Consider the following 22,844-nt stretch of genomic DNA (forward strand, 5'->3'; position numbering starts at 1 on the left):
TCCTATTCAAGTTCTGTTACTATTCAAATACTGTGAAACAACCAGCCCGTGGTGAAATAATAATAAAGCTTGAAAAGAACTATCACAGAACTTGAATTTTAACTGTGAAATTTGATGAAATGTTCAAATACTGTGAAACAACCAGCCCGTGGTGAAATAATAATAAAGCTTGAAAAGAACTATCACAGAACTTGAATTTTAACTGTGAAATTTGATGAAATGTTCAAATACTCTGAAACAACCGGCCCGTGGTGAATAATAATAGAGCTTGAAAAGAACTATCACAGAACTTGAATTTTAACTGTGAAATTTGATGAAATGTTCAAATTCTGTGAAACAACCCTTCCTCCTTGTTAAATTATTAACATACTTATATTATAATAATAATAATATTTGGATGATTTGTATAGCGCCGTTTTTGTGCAAAATCACCTCAAGGTCGCTGTTCTGTCTGTCGTTGAATTTTGACTAATATCTCATTTGAAAAGAAATGAGACATTTTTAAGATTGCGAAACAGTGTGAAAATGGCATAAACATCATTAGATTTTTCCTAGAATTTATATGTTTACCAATTTACAAAATATTGTTCTTTTATTACCTATTATACTATTCTACTTGTTATTAACGATTGTATTTTTGTTCCAGGTGATAACAGAATATAAATCTAAAAGACCTGTACAATGGCTTCATTACCGAGAATGTATAAACATTTAAAATACTCATCTGTGTTATTACTTTTATTTTTTATTCAATCTGGTAATTATTCTTTATACTTTTAAACGTTTGTATGTGGTTCTAGTTTTTTATGTCTGAAAAAAGCATAATTAACACATGTTCAATTTATGTCTTGCTATAAATCTTAAATTTGTAAGAAATTATTATTGCTTTTGTTAACCTTTTGGTTAATGAGTTTTGACGAACGTAACTGTAAGTTTTTTTTGCTGTCATTAATTTTTTTAATATATCATCACAGATTAACTAATAATAATCTTATATTTTGCATAAAAACGTCATCGCCATTAATCCACGCAAATAAACAAAAAAAACTGATAATGAGAAATGAACTGACAAATATTGTCACTAAATATAACAGCTTTTGAATTTTAGCCACTTCCGCACCGTTTCGGTCGTACTCACGGAGAGATCAATATAAAATTTTATTTATTGTGTTTGGGAATTTTAGCCACGGCCGCACCGTTTGGGCCGTACCCACGGAGGGTTAATATTAAATTGTATTTGGGAATTTTAGCCACGGCCGCACCGTTTGGGCCGTACCCACGGAGGGTTAATATTAAATTGTATTTGGGAATTTTAGCCACGGCCGCACCGTTTGGGCCGTACCCACGGAGGGTTAATATTAAATTGTATTTGGGAATTTTAGCCACGGCCGCACCGTTTGGGCCGTACCCACGGAGGGTTAATATTAAATTGTATTTGGGAATTTTAGCCACGGCCGCACCGTTTGGGCCGTACCCACGGAGGGTTAATATTAAATTGTATTTGGGAATTTTAGCCACGGCCGCACCGTTTGGGCCGTACCCACGGAGGGTTAATATTAAATTGTATTTGGGAATTTTAGCCACGGCCGCACCGTTTGGGCCGTACCCACGGAGGGTTAATATTAAATTGTATTTGGGAATTTTAGCCACGGCCGCACCGTTTGGGCCGTACCCACGGAGGGTTAATATTAAATTGTATTTGGGAATTTTAGCCACGGCAGCACCATTTCGTCCATACTCACAGAGAGGTCAATATTAAATTTTATTTATTGTATTTGGGAATTTTAGCCACGGCCGCACCGTTTGGGCCATACTCACGGAGAGCTTAAATTAAATTATATTTGGGAATTCAATTATTTTATGAAAATCTTTTAACAATTTAATTGGGATATTAGATTTATTTTGGTATCTTTTTAATATTCAATTTGCTTTTTTCACTTTTCAGCTTTACAAGCAGACCAAACTAAGACAATCGAATTTTCATCTAAAGAACTCAAAATTTTGGTAGATGGAACTGAATTTTTTGATGTTGTAACAAAGTAAGTTTTATTCTGTTCATTATTAATTTATAATATGTGTAGAACAAATAATATTTATTTATTATAATTTTTAACTGCTTATAAGTCTCCTGAACATCTTTATTTTAAAATTAATCTTATAAAGTTTTTTTTTTAGCAATATTCCACCCATTTTGACATAAGTCACATAATTTATGATTTTTTTCTTCAATTGCTTTATCCCTTCATATAGCCCCTACCTTAACCCACCCCACGACGTTGCCCAACTGGGTGACGAAATAGTTCCTCTGTCTTTACACTGTATAGACATTTTCTTGTAAGGTATAACATTTTTTTTTTAAATTGATAATTAATAAATAGCAATTTAGCATTAATTTTTTTTTCTAACACCTTTGCAGGAAAGGCTGTTTAATTAGTATTTTTCATCTATTTATAATTATAATTTTGTTCCATTGCATTTCTTCACTTCTCATTAGCATAGATACTTGATCCTAATTTATATACAAACATGTCACAACCTATTGAATATCGTAATACCGTTTGAATAAATTTAAATCAATATATACAGCAGTTTCCAAGAGTAGTAGATACTTTCAGTATCGCCCTGATAAAAGACCACCATTCAGAGCGAAACTTTGCTTGAAATGGCTTTACTTTATAAATACATCTTTTTGAAATTCACTTTTGTTTTTGGGAATGAATTTTTTTTTTTTTTTTTTTTTTTTGATTATTATTTTATTTATTCACATTTAAACCCGCTAAACTACTTATGTAGTTTGTCAGCAAATGAATGAAATAAATGCAAATATTGGAAGTGGAAATTAACCCACTTCCCGATTGATCTGAAACTCGGCAAATTGACTTGTTGTCGAAGACAATGTATTCTATCAATGTCTCAGTCACGTACATACATGCTGACATATACACATTTCTCTGAAATCAGATGAGATTACTGCATTTAATATACTAAATAAATTTCGGTTCTACCCGATCGGCATTTGGCAAGGTTGATAGTGCGGTTGACTCCAGTCCTTGCGAAGAAAGGTACAATCCTCAATCAAACCAAAAAAAAACTAATTTTAAGTTTTGGAAGACATTTTAAAATAATGTATTTATTATGTAATATGATTTACGATTTTCACAGCCAAAAGTATTTTTGTCATTTGTTTTTGGGGTGTTATGCCGTTTTGCGCTAACTCCTTCTTTAGCCAACGTTTCGGACAACGTTACAGTGTCCATCATCAGGGCAGATGTGAAACGTTGGCTAAAGAAGGAGTTAGCGCAATACGGCATAACACCCCAAAAACAAATTTTAAAAAAGTACTTATTATAGTTGATTTTTTCACATTGAGATATTAAATTGTGTTTCCAGATAGTTATTTTCATACAAGATGGTAATTTCTTGTATAAATGATTTACCTACACAAGCCTTTTTTTTTTTTCCAATTTTTTTGTTCTGAAAAATATCGGGACTATATATATCAGAAAAATATGCATGCCACTGCTTAGAATATATATGAATACCTACTAGTTTATGACATATCTATATATTCTTTTAGCTGGGAGATTAAACTCCTATTAATAAAACACCTAATACGCTTGTTCATTATTTAGTTAAAAATCATTCTGAAAATATCTACATATTTAATTTTTCTGTAAAAGTATTTATATACTTGCCCTTTGCAGATTTCACATTGGATATTGTGATTGTAACAAAATTAGTGGCTTTAAATCATTCCGCAAACATTTTTACATACTACAATATAATAGTAGGTGTGTATCTGCTTGCCCTTTGCAAATTTCACATCGCATCTTGTGATTTTAGCAAAATAGTGGCTTTATTATTCCGAAAACTTTTATGTATATGTACCATATAATAATAGGTATGTGTGCTTGCCCTTTGCAATTTTTGGATATACATATTTATGTAACATTATTTAAATCACTTTGGATCTTGTGAAAATACTGTGGCCAAATTATAATTTTTTTTTTAATGTGACACTTCACAAGAGCACCCCTGTCTGTAAAGTGTAAAGATAGGGGAACTATGTCACCACCCGGCTGGGCAGCGTTTTGAGGTAGGTTAAGGTGGGAGCTGTAAGAAGGGATTTATTAATGCGGGTCTTGAAGAGGTCCAGATTATTATGCGAAGGCGGAAAACCAGATATTATTAGAGAATATCTCGGCCAAAAGTATTATAGTCTTTGATATTTGGGTTATTATGCCATGTTTCACTTCCTCCTTCTTTAGCCAACGTTTCAGACAGCCTTGGCTAAAGGGGGAAAAGGTGCAACATGGCATAATACCCCAAAATCAATCACTTTAAAATTTTGACATATTATTTTGAATCACAAGCTTGTGATAATGACTAAAATTAGGAAATACCTAAATATTATTTTATTTATTTTTAATCTCATAGGATCTTATGATTGTAGCAAAATGATGACATTTTTACATATTATTTTGAATGACATCGGTATCACGACTGACAAAATTACCACACTACTATTACACAACTATTTCCACATTGTCATAATCGTGTATTAATAACATCAATTTGAATTTCCAGCGGCGATTTGAATGGGTACATTTTGAAGTTCTATGAGCAGCATGATGAAATGGTCCAACTGTTTCCTCCCTTCCTCAATCTATCTGACTCGGCCATCACACCGACAAATGAGTCACGGGCACACCAAGTGTGTATTTTGGGTGTTAACCCGGGTCACTTGGACATCATTGCCAACGTGACACCGTATGGCGTTATACCGTTAGTGTATTTATTTATTTCTTTATGATGCAACTTACAACACGATTCGCTACATTGAATGGAGAGTGGCACGATTAACAAATATATTAATACTTGTAGCAGCAAAAAGTGTTCGATGTACAGTCAAACCCACATATAAAGTTTGACTCTTAGTAAATTAAAACATTTGACAAACCTTATAGGAGAGTTTCACTGTATATCCATATTTTTTAACGATTTGAGTGATCAACATTTTCTTGAGGTTGAATAAGCAAGCATATAAATTGGGCAAAATAATTTCTGTAGAGGTATCGGCTGCAGCCTTGTCTCATTCTGTTAAACCTTGAGGTAATAATTAATCTCGCATGTAATTGATTTCTAGCCAGATTGGTTTACGTATTTCATAAAGTCATGTAGTGCATAAAAATCTTTTAAAAAATTTATCATAAATTTTTATAGTCGAAATAAACTAAATAATGATCAGTACTACTATATATTAGAAAATCTGTTTATATGTCCCCACTGAAACTCCATTCTGAGTTCTGGCATTATGAAATTTGCAAAGCTTTTTCTGACTTGATTTTTGAGAACAATGGAATATTTTCAGCTTATTAAGCATTTATTTCCCTCTAAAAGTATGGAGCTGTGAAATGTTCTTTATCGAAATTACTGTTTATTCCACATTTTTCAATTGTCGTCCGAAAGAGTGTTGAAATCTACTTACGAAATTTAATTGAAATTAACTCCAGGGCGAAACTGAGCAAAGCTAAACTTTTATATGATAATCTGCTTCCAATTACTATGCTACTCTTAAAATACCTGTTTTTTCTTAACTTATGAATAAGAATGATTTCAAAGTGCATAAATACATTCCAATTAAGATCGGCATTTACGTAGAGTAAACTGCATGTACCTTACTCCTAATAATGCTTGTCATTATTTGTTGAGTCGTTACAATTTACGATAATTCGTTTCAGAGCAATTGATCTCTTTAGCTTTGATTAGTTCGGTGGCAGTTTATTGCCTTCAATAGAACGGGTCAATACACTGAACTTTTACTTTTGTTTATTGGTTCTTTGTAACGGTCTCCCGTTTGCACTACATTGTAACCTACTAAAATATCTGCATGATATATTATCTCTATTTAGAACGATGGCTTGTTAGATAATCAGAATCCATTGTATGTGATTAAAGTAATTTAAAATTGAGAGCATAAGGGCATGTATTGGCATGTGCGCTAGCGTGGCTTATAGATTTAAGTAATTGATTCTAATTAAATTGTAAAGAAGTCAAATTACCATATTCTTTGAGTATATATGAATTAATAATAAGATAATCCCATGCTACTCTACTGGCCCAGTTTATTATAAATTTTACAATTACTTTGTTCTGTTTTGTCTTCAATTAATATTGCAATATATTATCTACCAGTCTTTTGGATAAGTATTGGGAATTTTTTTCCGGAGAATGTTCCATTACATTTTCTGTGATGTCTGATTTATTGTTGAGTTATTATCAAGTGTGAAAAGCATTTTTCACTAAGATTACAGGTAACACTGTTAGATACGCGACTAATCTTGAGTTTGGTACAATATAATTGCATGCAAGGTGTAAAACTGTTACAAGTACAAAAATTTATTTTATTTTAATGTTAAACAACTGTGTGTATTTGGAATGGGCTTGAGGGTTTATAAAAACACATTTAGATTTTTGTTATCTTTATTAATTAAAGATGTTAAAATTCAATGTAATTTTTATATACCATCTAAAACAAGTCAAATACAGTTTTGTTACATCGACATCAGAAAATGTTATTATTTACACTTACTACAAATTCACACTCAGTCAAAAAATTTATTCAAAAGGTGAAAATTAATCTTAAAATGTATTATTTATTATACTTAAGTTTTAGTACGATTTACTGAATACAATGTTTCTTTTTTTAGGGTGGATAACCTGTACATTAAAGTGACCGTATTGCATTCAAATGCCATCTACCACATTTCCTATGTTATGGGTTGGGTGTACTTCCTTGCTTGGTCTATTTCCTTCTACCCACAGATTTGGGTGAACTATAAAAGAAAAAGTGTAGTTGGATTGAACTTTGACTTTATCGGATTGAACATTGTGGGTTTCATGTTATATTCCATCTTCAACTTGGGTCTCTTTTACATTCCAGAAATACAGGTGAGTAACTTTTGTCTATTTATAAAATGTCTCATTGAACTTTCCTTTAGGTCGGCAACATATTGCGCTTACGCATCATGGCTTAGTATATTTCAGCATATCGCCCGCCATACACTACCACTGCGAATGCATGGCGAGCGATACGCTGAAATAGACCAAGCCAAGAAAATATAGCGTGGTCTGTCACAGGTTTTATGCAGAGTATTCATACATAATATTGCCGTATGAATGCATTACCAACACAAATCTATTATATAGATTTTAGAATCAACATTTGAACAAAATAAATAAGGCACGCATTATTTTTTTTTCTTCTCATCTTTCATTAAATATCCAATTCTTAAGCTAATAAAACAGTATTAATATTGTGCATTAAAGTTATTTTATAGATAGAATTTGTCTTGTTTGTTTTAGGATGAGTACTTCAACAGATATCCTCGTGGGTTAAATCCCGTGCAAGTGAATGACATCTTCTTTGCCCTGCACGCCGTTTTTGCCACCCTTGTTGTTATAATACAGTGCAGATATTATGAGGTAAATATAAATATTTAACAATATTCCAAAAAGTGATATACAATTGGTTTCAGTTTGAAGATGAGTCATTATTTAATAATAATAATTTAAAGCCAAATATTTTAATGTAATTTTTTTTTCGGAATGTGGAGAAGTTAGTGCAATCCCACACATTCCATAAAATATAAACACTCAATAATATTTATTTCTTTAATCCAGTATGTTAAATATATTTAACCTGCTGGGCTTTCGACCGCCGTGACAAGGTGTCCGGGGGGTAAAGTGCAGTAACTTCCGGGGGTAATTCTACATGATATATTTACAAGTGAAAAAGATGGATAACTTTTTTCGAAATTCCAATGTATTTCCCATCCAATAATATTTTTCCATAGATATTTTGACATAAAAACAATTATTAAACTTTTGTTCGCCAGCGTATACTTAAGGGTACTACTAAAAAATGAATTCTCTGAATATAACTAGCTATTCTGGGGAAACTATTTATGGTAGATTTAATACTATTTTTATAAATATATTTATACATATCACCATCTAGTAAGATGACACAATTTACAAAAATGTAATTTTGATAAAAACGAGGAACTTATTACGAAAATAAAATCAGCTGGCACGCGGTGAATATTTAACGCCGGCAATCCAGAAGTTAAACATTGGAATTTAAATAAAAAGCTATTTATCTTTTTTACTTGTGCTTGCTATTATGTAGAATCACCCGAACTTACTGCACTTTACAGTGCGACACCCTATATTGTAAGTAATATAAAAGTATTGTTGGTCTCGGTGGATTATTTTATAAGTTGATAATTTCTTTGTACCTTGAAAAATGTATGCACAGCTGTGAGGAACGTAAACAAGTACCTACTCAATCCTATTATAATGCAATCCGCTTTTCTTTGATGAAAAATTGTTTTATGTCTTTCGGCAAACAATTTATCATGCAATTCTTTTATTTTTACATTAACTTGTCAGTTGTGTACATGCAGCAAAACCATGTTTTTAATAGTGTATCATTAAGTAATAAAAGGCTTCTGCAGAGATAGGCTAATTTACTGCTATTACAGTTGAGAACTGAGCCTATCTGAGATATAAAGATGATTGTATTAATTTAAAGGGCTTAGGATAATATTTTAGGTTATTTGTATTTTATTTGGCATTGTATGACTAATACCGACCTTCGTGGCAAAGCGGTAACATTACGGGTTTGAAACCTAGCATGGTGCAAATATAAAAGCATTCATTTTATTAGTTTTTTATAAAACCAATTTGGTCTCAAGAAGTTGTTGAAAAAAGTGGGAAAAAAGATCAATAATTGTGTAGGTATGTAGTATTTCCCCACCATTCAGAATCAAAATGTTGTATAAATGGCTAAACCTTTATTTATTAAATAGATCTGCAGTTACTTTTCTTTTTCTCCGTTTTCTTTCCCTCTACAATTTTATTTTATCTCGTGACGTCCACCAACATAATATGTTAAGCCTTTGCTTTACTGTTCAGCTATTGCTTGATACTTGCTTGCATTCGTCTAGGTTAGGGGTCAGCAGACTTTCTAGTGAGAAGTGTCAAATATTAAGTAAACAAAATCCAACATTTTCGTACAGCTGAAACAAAGCGCCAAGACTGCTAAAGCAATACGTAAAATGCTATAATATTCATACTGATATGATTGAATAAATCCAACACTGTTAACAAACATTTTCATGAGTAGCTTTACTCGTTGACGGCATCTAGCCATTATTTCCAATGGCTAGTTTTATTTTGGTACAGTACATTTGCGAGCACACAAATAGAGAATATGCATTGCAATTGTGCCGTTAGAATTCTTTTTGCAGCCATGTATAGTGCTTTTCTAATGAGGCTGCGGAGTGGAGGTGAAGCTGAAGTTGAAGAGCCGCAAATGCCTAAGAAAAGTGGCTTGCGGCCTTCCGAACCCTGATCTAGATCATGCGTCACAAGCGTAGCGTTGTCAGGACAGGGCTGTTGACTTAGATGGTGATGGATTTGGAGTGAATATCACTGTCCTGTATTTATTTATTTTTATTTGCTGAAAGTATTCTAACCATATACATTCAAATTGATAGACCAGCCAGTCAGGGAAAGGGGAACAAACCCATTTGCACGGAGCGCCAGAGGCGGCGTGGCTGCCTCTCTTTCTGTGATTTGTCAATAAATGAATCTGACAGTATACAGGAAATTCGCATTGTAATATCACTATTCAGTCCTAGAAAATAAAATTTTGCCCTTCGAATTACCAGTCCTTTTTACAATGGCGCGCAAGTTGCTCGCTGCGTTAAATACTTAACTACAAATTCCAAATCGGGTAAACAAAATTTCGGGCTTGTTTCCAAAATTGAATGTTTTGTTTCAATATTTAGACGTTGTTTATATTTTGACGGCCGGCATAGTCCAGTGGTAACGCATTGGACTGCCATTCCGAAGGTCGCGGGCTCGAACCCGGCGTGCGCAAATAAATTTTATTTGATTAATTTGTGTTATTTCACAATTAATTAATTAAAATAATATATAGTATATTTGCGGCACGTTCCAGAGTGGAAGATACTACCAGTATCGCCCTGGTGTAAGACCACCATTCAGAATTGAAACGTTGCTCCAAATGGCTTTAGCCGTGTTTAGTGACTAGATCTGAATAGCCAGGTACTTCCCCACCTTCCTCTTTCTCTTCCCCACTTACCTTCAGCCTCACAACATCCCCCAATTGGGGATGCCATAGTCTCACTGGCTCCAGACGGGAGCAGTTGGGACTCTTGTGAGGTATTCACTATAAAAAAAAAAAAATTTAAAAAAAGTTGTAATTAAATTGTTTAAATGTGTTGTAATTTTTCCACCTCACTCATTTTTAGCCTCGCTACGCCAGGCTGTTAGTTTAAAAATGAACATTCAGATCATGCGTCGAAACGTCCCGTAATGTTTTGCGCTATATACCTTTGCCTTACTTTAGCGAACTTCACTTTTCTGCGCAGTGTCTGGTTATTTCAATGTGCGTTCTTCGGCGGTCAATGTACGACTGATGTCATAGTTTATTCAAAGCAATCTCGAACCCTCCTGGTGCTAAAAATATGGTCATGTAGTTTGCCTCCAGCTCATCGAAATGATTTCAAAATTTCAAATCAGATTTTAACAAGTTAGAACAAGTCTATCAATTTAGATGTCAATGATTCTAACTATTTTGTTTGTATTGTTTTCAGAGCGATAATCAAAGAATGTCCAATGTGGCCAGAGTGATCCTGGGTATATTTACTGTTGTGATAGTGGTATCTGCTATTTTGGCAGGCACAGACGTCCTTCATTGGTTGGACTTCCTATACATCTGCAGCTACGTTAAGCTGACTATTACTCTCATTAAATATGTTCCACAGGTACAAATAAAAATTATTTACTCTTAAAATCACATTGATTATGCGTTATTCATCATTATGTATATCATTGTAATAGAACAGGAAATTGTTTTTTTTCTTTTCAATTTGTTTATACATCTACCATCCAACGAACAATGTGAATCACACAATATTAATGAAGTATGTTGTACAAATCAATTTATAACGACAGTGGAACTAGTCATAATATTTTACAAAATATGCAAAATATTAGATGGTTGACTATATTACTGAAACACTTGACAGTACCTAATAATAATAGCACATTATTACTTGTAAAGGCTTGTGTAAGATTCTTATCTTAGTGACACTTATGATTTATTTGAAAAGTATGTATAATGCACCATTTAGAGTTTAAAAACTGATTATGCACACTGTTCTCTACACATGCTCAATCAAGTTTAGCACTCGGGAACCCCATGAGGAAAACCATATCAGGGAAAAATATATACTTTTTCTCTCGACTCTAAAGAAGTTAATACCTGCATACATATTTACATTGTTTTTTTTTTTGTTCTTGTTGCTGTTGCTAGAAATCTAATAAAGATTTAAAAGTTACAATATTTCAGCACGGAATTACACATTTTTGTGGTATTCTCAAAAGCATTGTTTTATAACTAAAGTCCCATTCTGAATTTGCATGTTCAATACAATCGTATTACAATATATCCTGTTGTACAATATCTTAAATTTGTTGTGTTTTTTGTTGAACAAACCTCGATTATTTTGAAAGATTATTGTATAATTCCTATTGTGTCATTATTACAAGTCAGACTTGCAATTTATTATAGTTTTTTTATAGTACGTTATATGTATATATTTTGCAGATTTTTTTTTTACATATTTTGTCTGACAAAAGAAATAGAGCGGAAATACTGGCCGTCTGTGTCTGAGCGAGCAAAACTCTGAAACTGTGACCTCTGGCATCTTAAATTTGCATTTGGTCAACCTAACTATATATATGTATATATCGCATCATAAGCTATGGAGATTTTAAATGTCCATGTCAATGTTCTATTGTATGTTCTACATTTTTCAACTGTTCACAAATCTAATAATTGACTTGCGTAAGAGTAGTAATAGTTAATCGTAAAATTGAGTGATGTTTTGATTGACACTGTGCTTTCTATTTATTTAATAAATACACCTGTTAAAATTCTTGGTATGTGACTTGACTTGTCAAGATAAATGTGTGAAATTTTGTATAATAAGCACATTTCAAATAAAGAATAAATATACGTCTCTTTTAAAATAGATAGGTGCTTTATCGCTTTTCAGAATTTGAAAAGATTCTTTATATATAACTTTCTTCACACATAAATTAGTTCCAATTTTGAAAATGGCACAGACACGCAAGTAAATTATATAGTTTAACCTCCTCACTGCTACGGGACCATATATGTCGTGAATGTACCATGCCCTCAATGCTACACACATCTATATGTGTGCGTACATTTTCTTAGAAAATGGATGTCTTAAAAAGTGCAGCGTACAACTGTTAACCTTTAAATATCAGGAACATAATGAAAAGGTAAATATTTATGTAAATCGATAATTAGTTTCAGCTATTTAGGAGGAGGGTATGGGTACCGCCGCCCCGGGAACCATTTATTGGATAACCAACGCCTCTGCTATAGTAAACCCCAAGTGGTTCGCTACGTTTGGTGACTTAACAGGGGTGCCCGGGATCACGGGGTGAGGTTTGTTCGGTTCTTGGCGACAGATGCGTCAGCCCGCCAACTGCGTGGCAGGCCGGATAGGGAGAGCCTGGTTGAGGGAGACCTTTTGACCTCTCCAGCAGAACTGTCTCAGAACCTCACTTTGCACCTCAGTGGGAGGGATGGTTTCGTAAAACCGTCACTCCTGGATACACTGACCCCTAGATTCCTACCAACACTCATACCTTTTTCATTCCCAGAACTTCCTCCCCTTGGTTTCCTGAAAAGATCCTGCTTCCCCAAAGATGATCTGAAGGGAATTATTTTTCTCAGGGCCTCCTGTGGTGAACCTAATGTAAAAATAAAAGCAATTGTTATATTCATAAAAGTGACATATTTCCAGGGTTACATGAATTACAAAAGAAAGTCCACAGTCGGCTGGAGTATTGGCAACATATTCTTGGACTTTACAGGCGGAATCTTGAGCATGTTGCAGATGATATTGAATGCCTATAACTATAATGATTGGATTTCCATTTTCGGAGACCCGACCAAGTTTGGCTTGGGATTGTTCTCGGTCATTTTCGATATATTCTTCATCATTCAGCACTACGTCCTCTACAGGTATGTCATGTTTTTTAATAAGTTTTATCTAAGTATCAGTTTTGGAGTGAGCTTTAATAAAATAAAGTATTTTTTTTAGCAATTTCCAAACAGTTTATATTTACATTGTACATATTAAACAACCATCTTAATAAATCAGTCTGATATTAAAACTGTGATATTCAATTGAAGAAGCGAGTGGATTAAAATGTTATTTTACCATTTTTCAAAAACTATTGTTCTTGCGTGGATGAATGCAAAAACAAAATCAAAGAAGAGTTATAGATACTCTGTGAATTGCCCTAGTGAAAGACCACTATTCAACATCGAAACATTGCTTGAAATGGCTTTATCCATGTTTGTTGACCAAATCGGAATAGTCTTTTCTTACCCACTCCCTTTAGCCCTACAACACACCCCAATTGGGGTTGCCAAAGTTCTATTGGCTTCAGACAGTTGGGAGCAGTTGGGGCTGTTGTGCAGTATATAAATTAAATTTAAAAAAAAATTGTATTTCAACTTTCACCTAACGCCATTTAAACTTTGAAATCTTTGACGTACCTATTGTTGTTTTGATATCCCTAATTTATAAAAAAATTATAAACATTTCAATTTTCTTATAACTTAATCTACTCATATCTTCAATTGTTTCAAAATTCACTTTTTAATTTATTATATCCACTGTTGATGGATGTTTAGGTACTTTTTATGTATACACCACAGTGTAAACGCTACAGTGTAAATGTAAACATTTTTAATACAGCTGAACAAAATATTGCAGACAGTAATGTAAATTTAACTACCATGATTTGCCACAAATTAATTTACATTTCCTTGGTGTCAAAACAGGTGTTTTCTGCAACTGTTCAATCTTTTTTGCTGTCTGAAATATGTTTAATATTTGGGCGAGTTTAGATTTGGGTGGGATTAGTGGAAGTGGATAGTGTTGGCCAGAATTGAAAAATTCTATTAAAAAATATTGAGAACAAAAAACAATTTAGAAATATATAATTCTTCGAACTCAAGACATGATTTTTTATTTTACTAAAAAACACAAACATTTTGTTTGTATGAAATACGACACCCCAGTAAATTTTTTTTTTTAAATATATTAAATTTTATTCCTGAAAAAAAAAAATCCAAATATTTCTTAAATATTGTTGATTTGTATTTTATTTATTTGAGATTTTATTCTTATTTATTCTGTTTGTCTCCGTGAGTTATTTATTTACATTCATTTCTGTCTGTCTCCGTGAGTTATTATTCACATTCATTTCTGTCTGTCTCTGTGAGTTATTATTCAAATTCATTTCTGTCTGTCTCCGTGAGATATTATTCACATTAATTTCATAATAATTCTAAATGTTTTCATTTCATTTTAATTGATTATTTTAATAATCTAAATGCTTCTACTGAATTTCAGGCAGCCAGCACAAAAAATGCTTTAGTTCCAGTAACACTTGGAAACTATTAAAAAATCCATAGAAATCAAAAAATAGTCTCCCTATTGTCTCATCACTTGTGTGCGCATCTCCGTTTACCGTAATGGATTTTGATGCACGCAACTGTTATTACAACTGTTGCCGCAACTAAAGTCTTTTGTGTGTGGCCTGCCTTATTATTTCGATTATTGAATAGTTGATATTTTAAATGGATTTTTTGATTATGGCCATCACTTGAACTGGTCTGAGTGGAGTGATTGCTTTGCTTAGTAGATGTAGAATTTCTTATTTTGTGTATTGAACTACATATGTTAATGCTCTATAAATGTAGATGGAGCAGCAATTCACATATATTTTCCCGTAGTTACACAGATTATTTCTTCCTGGATATGTATTTTTAATGATGTTAAATAATAAAATATTAATATGTCCATTTGAGTGAGCTTTGGCCGGTTTTTCCTGTGTATTTTTATTATTTTATGCATTACTTTTTAGGGGTGCTGACAAGATTATTGATCTCAACGGTAAAATATAATGACATGCCATCGCTAGTGAATATTATTTCATCAGATAAAAATGTTTCTGCATATTATTGTCGGTGTTAACAGAACCGAAGACCAAACCATCAGAGAGTGTTGTTACTTTAATATTGTTCCAGTTTGGGCCAAATTCACCCACCTAGAAATTGAATATGAACTCCGATTTGTATGTTTTCAAAGTTAATCTATTATTGAAATGTACATTAGTTATAACTAAAGATGACTTTATATACTACAAATCTGACTTGACCTTTCTTTTGTCTTTCAAATTGAAATTTTTGGCAAGTTTTTACTAAACTGGGACAATATGATTATTGCATAAATATAAAACTAGTATAAATTAGGTTGTAGATGTTACTTAATGAATGACGTACCTTTGGAGTATATTGAAACTTTTTTATATAATTATTGACGGCATGATCAAACTAGGTAAGCATATTATAGGATGGAACTGATTGAACGAAGGGATGAATCTTTAGTTACTACTAATTTAGCTGAAATCTATTTTTAGCTCCTTATATTGATTTTACCTTTACTTATTAGAAAGAGGGCAGCAAAGACAATGCTTTCAAGTTGATATGTTGTTAAGGTTACACATAATACAATTTATAATCTTCACATTCATAAATGGTGCTAATCAAAATATTAAAAAACGAAAAAATTATGTTTTAAAATATTAAGATGAACTTTTTGTAGGCGTGTGTACATACGGATTACGAATAAATAGTTTTTCAAATTCATATTCCATGCGAACTCCCTCCAACAAAAATTCTTATTAATATTTTAAAACACAACATGCGAAACGTGTTTTTTTATAAATATTTTAATTAGTGCCATCTATGAACGCGAAGATTATAAATTTTGATATGTTCTACCTTAATAGTATTATTATATAATTAAATTACGATAAGTATTATTTTTTTTATATTAAGTACCGGCATAGTATTTTTTATTAAAAATTAATCATTTGAGGGTTGCTTTAGATCTTCCCTGCCTAGCCATGCTACTCCTAATAAGCACGTTATATACATTTTTGTGATAATATTTAATATTTAGGTAATTCTGTAATAAATTAGTGCATTTCAAAAGGAGGAAAGTTGTTTTCCATGTTGGTAATTGTTCAAATCTATTTCTCTTTACTCTGTTGTACTTATGTAAATTTTATATTATTATTTAGGTAAGTTCTATTATTATTTTTTTTAAGTTATGTCTACCCTATTTTATTTTTAATATTTTGTACCAAGAAAACATATCACAATTTCGAAGTATTAAATTACTAGTATGATGATTCTCAGCATAAAATATGTAATTCTATTTATAATAGCATTTAATGTAGGTCACGGTTTGACAGTATCTATTAGATTATAATAATGTTTTTTTATGAAAATATGTAGTGCGGATGATAATCTGTTGCTATACATTTTACTATTATCCTAAGCCTTTATGAGCCTTATCAATATGAATATTTATTTATCAAGAAAGAAGTATCTTTATTTATAACAGTTACTGTTAACAATAGTTAATGGTTACAGTTTTAGTTGAATTACAATATTTTGTTAACTTCTCATGCCCCAAAAGTATCCCACCAATATGCAAAATGTGTATCCATTGAGTGCCAGTGTTGCCGATTGGCAATGTCAAAATCTACATTCTTATTGTGGGATTTTGTATCTAAAAAAATTTCCAACAAAATGATAATCACATATCTTCTGGTTTTCGTTTCGTAAACAGTTCAACTTCTCTCAAGTGTGCGAAGTTATTGGTGAAAGGGAAGAATTTTTTCCGATTTTCAAAGCCATATAACTAAATATATTATAAAAACTTCAAGAAGTTTTCGTAGTTCTTTATTATATATTTTTTTATTATGTAACGTGGAAACAAATCATCACTCTGAATATACTTAGTAGCTATTCTAGGGAAGCTACTTATTTACAGATGTGTAGATTGTTTCATAAACATATAAACACATTACATATCTGGTAAGATGGCACAATTTACAAAAACATAATTTTGAACAAACAAGTAAGTTCTTTCGAAAATAGACTGAGCCGGTGCACGGCGGACACTCGGCACACTACAGAGGTGTTAGGTGGCGGGAGCTCGGAGTTCCAAAGGTTAAGTTTATAGTAGCAGTTGAGTTAATAGACTCAGCCGGTGCACGGCGGACACTCGACACACTACAGAGGTGTTAGGTGGCGGGAGCTCGGAGTTCCAAAGGTTAAGTTTATAGTAGCAGTTGAGTTAATAGACTCAGCCGGTGCACGGCGGACACTCGACACACTACAGAGGTGTTAGGTGGCGGGAGCTCGGAGTTCCAAAGGTTAAGTTTATAGTAGCAGTTGAGTTAATAGACTCAGCCGGTGCACGGCGGACACTCGACACACTACAGAGGTGTTAGGTGGCGGGAGCTCGGAGTTCCAAAGGTTAAGTTTATAGTAGCAGTTGAGTTAATAGACTCAGCCGGTGCACGGCGGACACTCGACACACTACAGAGGTGTTAGGTGGCGGGAGCTCGGAGTTCCAAAGGTTAAGTTTATAGTAGCAGTTGAGTTAATAGACTCAGCCGGTGCACGGCGGACACTCGACACACTACAGAGGTGTTAGGTGGCGGGAGCTCGGAGTTCCAAAGGTTAAGTTTATAGTAGCAGTTGAGTTAATAGACTCAGCCGGTGCACGGCGGACACTCGACACACTACAGAGGTGTTAGGTGGCGGGAGCTCGGAGTTCCAAAGGTTAAGTTTATAGTAGCAGTTGAGTTAATAGACTCAGCCGGTGCACGGCGGACACTCGACACACTACAGAGGTGTTAGGTGGCGGGAGCTCGGAGTTCCAAAGGTTAAGTTTATAGTAGCAGTTGAGTTAATCGGGACCATAAAAATTTACTTACCATTAATTATTGAATTCTTGACTGGTCAGTGGTTATTTTTTATTAATTCCAACTCTGCCGTGTTCAACTAACGTCACCATCTTTCTAAACTAACGGCATATTTATACTTTGATAGCTCTAGGTGAGATTACTCTTTCATTAAAAGTATTCAAGGTCCAAATTATTCCTGAACAATTCAGTGATCAAAGTCTTTCCTGAATCCTTTAAAATATTGAACCTTTCCAATATTTAACATGATGATCTTCGGATTATAATGATCTTTTTTCTCTACCAATGCCATGATATATTCTAATTTTAACTTTAGTTTTAATCTATTTTTGTATTTAAAATAGGTTTTGTAGGTGGTATGATTCTAAGGTGTCCTAGGATGTGTTTTTTTTTCAGATTGCTCCACTAGAATATAGTTTTTTTTAATAATGCAGCACTAATTTACCAAATTTAAATCTATTATTTATTTTGTATGAATGTGTTTGAATTAAATTTTGGCCGATTAAATGTACATAACAATCTGCTTATTATTGACTAACTATGATTTATACTGATATGAAGAAACTAATATATTCAGGTGTCAGGTATTTTTTTGGTCCAAAATAATTCGTACAATACTTTACTTGAAGCAATTACAACCTTAGCCCATCTTCCCATCAAATTGACATAAACCGAGTGCTCTAAGACCCAGAGCAGAAAAGTCCCACAATGGACTAAGCTGCAGACCGTTACGGTACTTTAGCAAACTTTATTTTTCTGCGCAGAGTCTTATTGCAATCGGTTTATTTCGATTCCTTACGGATCCATGGTAGGTTGGCCTTAGATCTTGACTTACCTCTTGCATTTGAAACCATATTGATAATAACGTTGACCTTCCATATTTCGTTCATCATATGATTGAGTGAATACAAATAGTCAGACGTCCATAATTATTTTACTATCCTTATATTTATGAATGTAGTTTTACGTTTTTTATGGAGCTTAATGTTATGTACATGATATAATAAATAAATTAAAAATTAATCATACTTTTTATTTGATTTCTTTCATATTTTGTGTTTTTCATTGCATGTACCATAACATCCGTAGGTACATAATATATTACATATTACCATGCATTTCCTATCAAATCATTGAAATTAAATGGAGACAATTGTGCCGATAATTTTTTTAAAGACAAGAAACATGTTTATCCAATTTATTACAACAGTTGCTATTTGTAAGGTTCATCTGATAGTTTCAATAGAAAAACAGTGAAACCCAACAAAAGTCGTGACAAAACCTACTGGCTTATCATTTCTCTTATCTAATAGATAATATTTCAATGTCATTTTTCTATCTACTTTATTTGGCGAAACTAACCAACCATATTTTAAAAATTGCTATTAACACCTGCAAATTAGTGTGCATATTTGCTTCTCAAATTACTTTATTTTTTGTTGATTGATTTGTGATTTGGACTAAATAAATTCAAATAAATAAAAAAAAAATCGTTTGATATGCGCAAGCTAACTAACATTGGATTTTGGCCTTTAATAATAATAACAAAAAAAAATTGCTTAACAACCCCCCCCCCCCCCCCCCTGCCAGCATATTCATTTCCAAAAATTCCTCTTCAATTTATAGTACCATGAGTATGTAGTTAATTTTTTAGTTGCACTACCTTCTAATAGTATTTTTCTGTAACTGTGGCGGGTTATGACGGTATGTAAATTTTATTTTTGTTGAAAAGTGTTTGCCTCATTATTTCTTTAATTTGATTCTTTTTTATTTCATTGTGATGGTATGCATGTAAGTTTCAGTATTGTTTATAATATTCATTTTAATGCTACCTACACACCAATTACACATTTGACTTTGAGTAGGGAGGTTGCAGGTTCGATTCCTACTGCGGTGCAATAATACAAAGTTTTTTTTTTTGTTCTTTTCATAAATATTAAATTTTAACATTACCAGTCTGTAATTGAAAAGTTCCTTCAACCATCTAAATGCCTTTATAGCTGTTCTAAAGAATTTGATTATTCATTTAATTTTTTCACTGGATCAATGGTACAAAGTAAAATCAACTGTTTGAATATGTCTTCTAAATCAATTTTTAAGCTACTGTAAGTTTTTTTTTCAGAAAAAAGAATAATTATACCGAGAAAGAAACGGAAGTTTTCGGTCAAAATTTTAAGAATGAAGATAAACCCTTTTTGTTTAGTTTAACTGATTTTGAATCATAAGAGACATAATAATATGTTAAATGTACCATCTATGGTTCTTTATTATAAGTTCTATCCTTTATATTACATAGGGTAACTATTATTTTATGTGTTACAAAATGTACAGAGTTGTTTTTGTATTTTGTCAAATAAAATAAAAGTACACTACCTTGGAAAAATCTGCAGAGGCGATCAACAACAGGGAGTCAAACCAGCAGACAAATCAAGTCTTCGTCAGTTTTTTTTTTTTCACAATTAATTGCATGTTATTTTAATAAATCATTGAACATATAGTGTTGTTTTTATTTAATTCTTTGTATTGTATTATTTGTTAACTTTACATGACCTTATAGTAAGGCCGTAATAAAATAAATAAAGTACATTGGAATGCTATGAAAATGTTTGTAGTTTACCTTGATATTATATAATATTAGCGCAGTTGTTTTGTATAAACAAATACATCAAGTATGCAGATTATTGTTTTTGGTAACATTTGGTATTTAGTTGCATAGTACATAGAAAAGTATTGCACAGTATGGTTAATTTATCATTAGGGTAAAATGAATTATCAAACCTAATAAAAACAAACTTTTTTAGCAACGTGTTTATTAACCTCTCCTCTCGTCCGAATAAATAAAGTCCCAAAAGAGAATGGATGCATCTGGGCGCCCTACTACTAAAATAAAAAAATTAGTTTTTTTCTCGTAAAAGCCGGTGGTTGACGAGTACTAAAACCCACTCAGTTTTATTAGGCTTGTTCTTTTTTTAATTTGTTTACATATTTTACAAGATTTTTATTAGTTAAAATCTATGTTATTATATATAAAAAATAAACAAAAAAATTGATTGGCCCACTCCCCACGAGTGATTAAGTTTGCAAAAACTCACTTGCGGAGAGATTAATTAACTTTCTTTGTGCCTTTGCGTTTTGCAACCACTCTATACACGTTGTTCGGGAACTCATAGTACAAACGGGAAACTGATGAATCTACATCACATCGAGAACCCAAAAAAGTTTTTTTTTCGATCCAATTATTTAGTTTTTATTTATTTATTTAATTATTATTTTTTAAATAGTCGATATTAAACCCTAGCTAACAATTTTTCAAATTTTACTTTGAATTTCCAAATTCAGAATACTTGAAAATAAAGTTATACCACAAAATCGACTCAAAATGAGATGTAGATTCACCAGTTTCCCGCTTGTACTACGAGCTTCCAGACACCGTGTATAAGCAGCCTTTGCTATATTGACTGCCGTAGTGCGCTCTAAAGCTATGTCCACTGTATGTGGGTTTGTCTCATTGAGGTACAACTTTAATTACGGCAGCGCTGTTTTCATATTTTGTTGGATGTGTCATAAAATAAAATTGCTTACGTAACCTCAGACAAACATTTAATCAGGCCTTTTTTTAAAATATGATTCATTATTAAAAAAACAATTTTTTACTGTTATTTTGAGAAAAATCACTTCTTTGTCACCCTAAAAGTATCCGAAAACAGTAATCTTTTTTTCTGAAGTTTGAGAACCTTTGAAATTCGCATACTAGCGCCATCTATTAAAATTGTCAAGAATTTTTTTGTCATGCCTTTGAACAAACTTTTCAATAATGAATAATACCTAACGTAACATTTTCTACTGAACTTCTTTTGTTTGAATAAACTGTAAACATCACCATAATAAACTGTTATTAGTCATTATTTTTAAACTGTATTCGTTATTTAATAATAAGTTATTATTGAAAACTACATCAAATAGGTTTTTTATTTTTATGTATTTATTTATTGGCTCGCCAACAGAATACATCACATAATTTTTACAGTAATTTACATTTATACATGGTTATAATGATGTTTCTAATTATAGGTGAGCACAACATTCATCTCAATATTCTTAGGTTAAGATATTAGCAGAATAACAGCAGTTTCAATTGGATAACATCACTTTTTCTCATTGTCATTATTGATACCCACTCCACGTTTAAATGTAAATCTAGAAAATATTCCAAAAACACACTAAGGACGGGTTGTTTCGGAGAATTTTAACAATTCATCAAATTCATAATTCATACAATGATATAATAACAGAACTTGAATAGGACTTTCACAGAACCCGAAAATGAACGTTGAAATTTGATAAATTGTTCAAATTCTCCGAAACAACCCGTCCTAAGGATGGGTTGTTTCGCAGAATTTGAACAATTCATCAAATTTCAACATTCAATTTCGGGTTCTGTGAAAGTCCTATTGAAGTTCTATTATTATACCATTACAGGCTAGTTGCTTGATAGAACTGAGATAAAAACAGAACTTGAAAAAATCTTTCACAGAACTTGAAAATTAACGTTGAAATTTGAAGAATTGTTCAAATTCTCCAAAACAACCCGTCCTTATTGTATTTAAAGTAGTTGTGTTTTATCAGAACTGCTTATAATACGATTGTTACGTATTTTTTTGTTTTTATTTGGTCTTAAAATTTTTATGTCATTACTTTATTGGTCATGTATATAAACAATTCCTATAACTGTAAAATATGAATATACAGGGTATTTATTGTTTTTGTGTTTAATTCGTAGAACTCCATTTAATTTTTTTATAAATTTAATTTAGATTAAATTTGATAATATTATTATTAAGTTCTGCAAG

At 32.2% G+C, this 22,844-nt stretch overlaps 1 protein-coding gene across 3 annotated transcripts in view; it reads left to right on the forward strand.

The window, feature by feature from the left end:
- The window catches only part of Ctns (lysosomal cystine transporter cystinosin), a 44,058-nt gene that overhangs the window by 16,861 nt on the left and 4,353 nt on the right, over positions 1-22,844 (forward strand). Inside the window, exons 2-9 of one of the 3 annotated variants that reach the window (XM_089651498.1) lie at positions 647-757; positions 1,946-2,039; positions 4,588-4,785; positions 6,711-6,951; positions 7,366-7,485; positions 10,689-10,859; positions 12,939-13,159; positions 20,117-20,735. In XM_089651498.1, coding sequence (XP_089507624.1) covers positions 682-757; positions 1,946-2,039; positions 4,588-4,785; positions 6,711-6,951; positions 7,366-7,485; positions 10,689-10,859; positions 12,939-13,159; positions 20,117-20,219 — 1,224 coding nt within the window. In that variant the 5' untranslated portion in view covers positions 647-681 and the 3' untranslated portion in view covers positions 20,220-20,735. Of the gene's footprint in view, positions 1-646; positions 758-1,945; positions 2,040-4,587; positions 4,786-6,710; positions 6,952-7,365; positions 7,486-10,688; positions 10,860-12,938; positions 13,160-15,075; positions 16,200-20,116; positions 20,736-22,844 lie in introns of those variants that run through there. The other 2 variants (XM_089651514.1, XM_089651506.1) reach the window with 2 other exon arrangements.

The sequence above is a fragment of the Hesperophylax consimilis genome, chromosome 1, assembly GCF_061612785.1.
Source record: "Hesperophylax consimilis isolate HC1 chromosome 1, BYU_Hcon_1.0, whole genome shotgun sequence".
Taxonomy (NCBI): domain Eukaryota; kingdom Metazoa; phylum Arthropoda; class Insecta; order Trichoptera; family Limnephilidae; genus Hesperophylax; species Hesperophylax consimilis.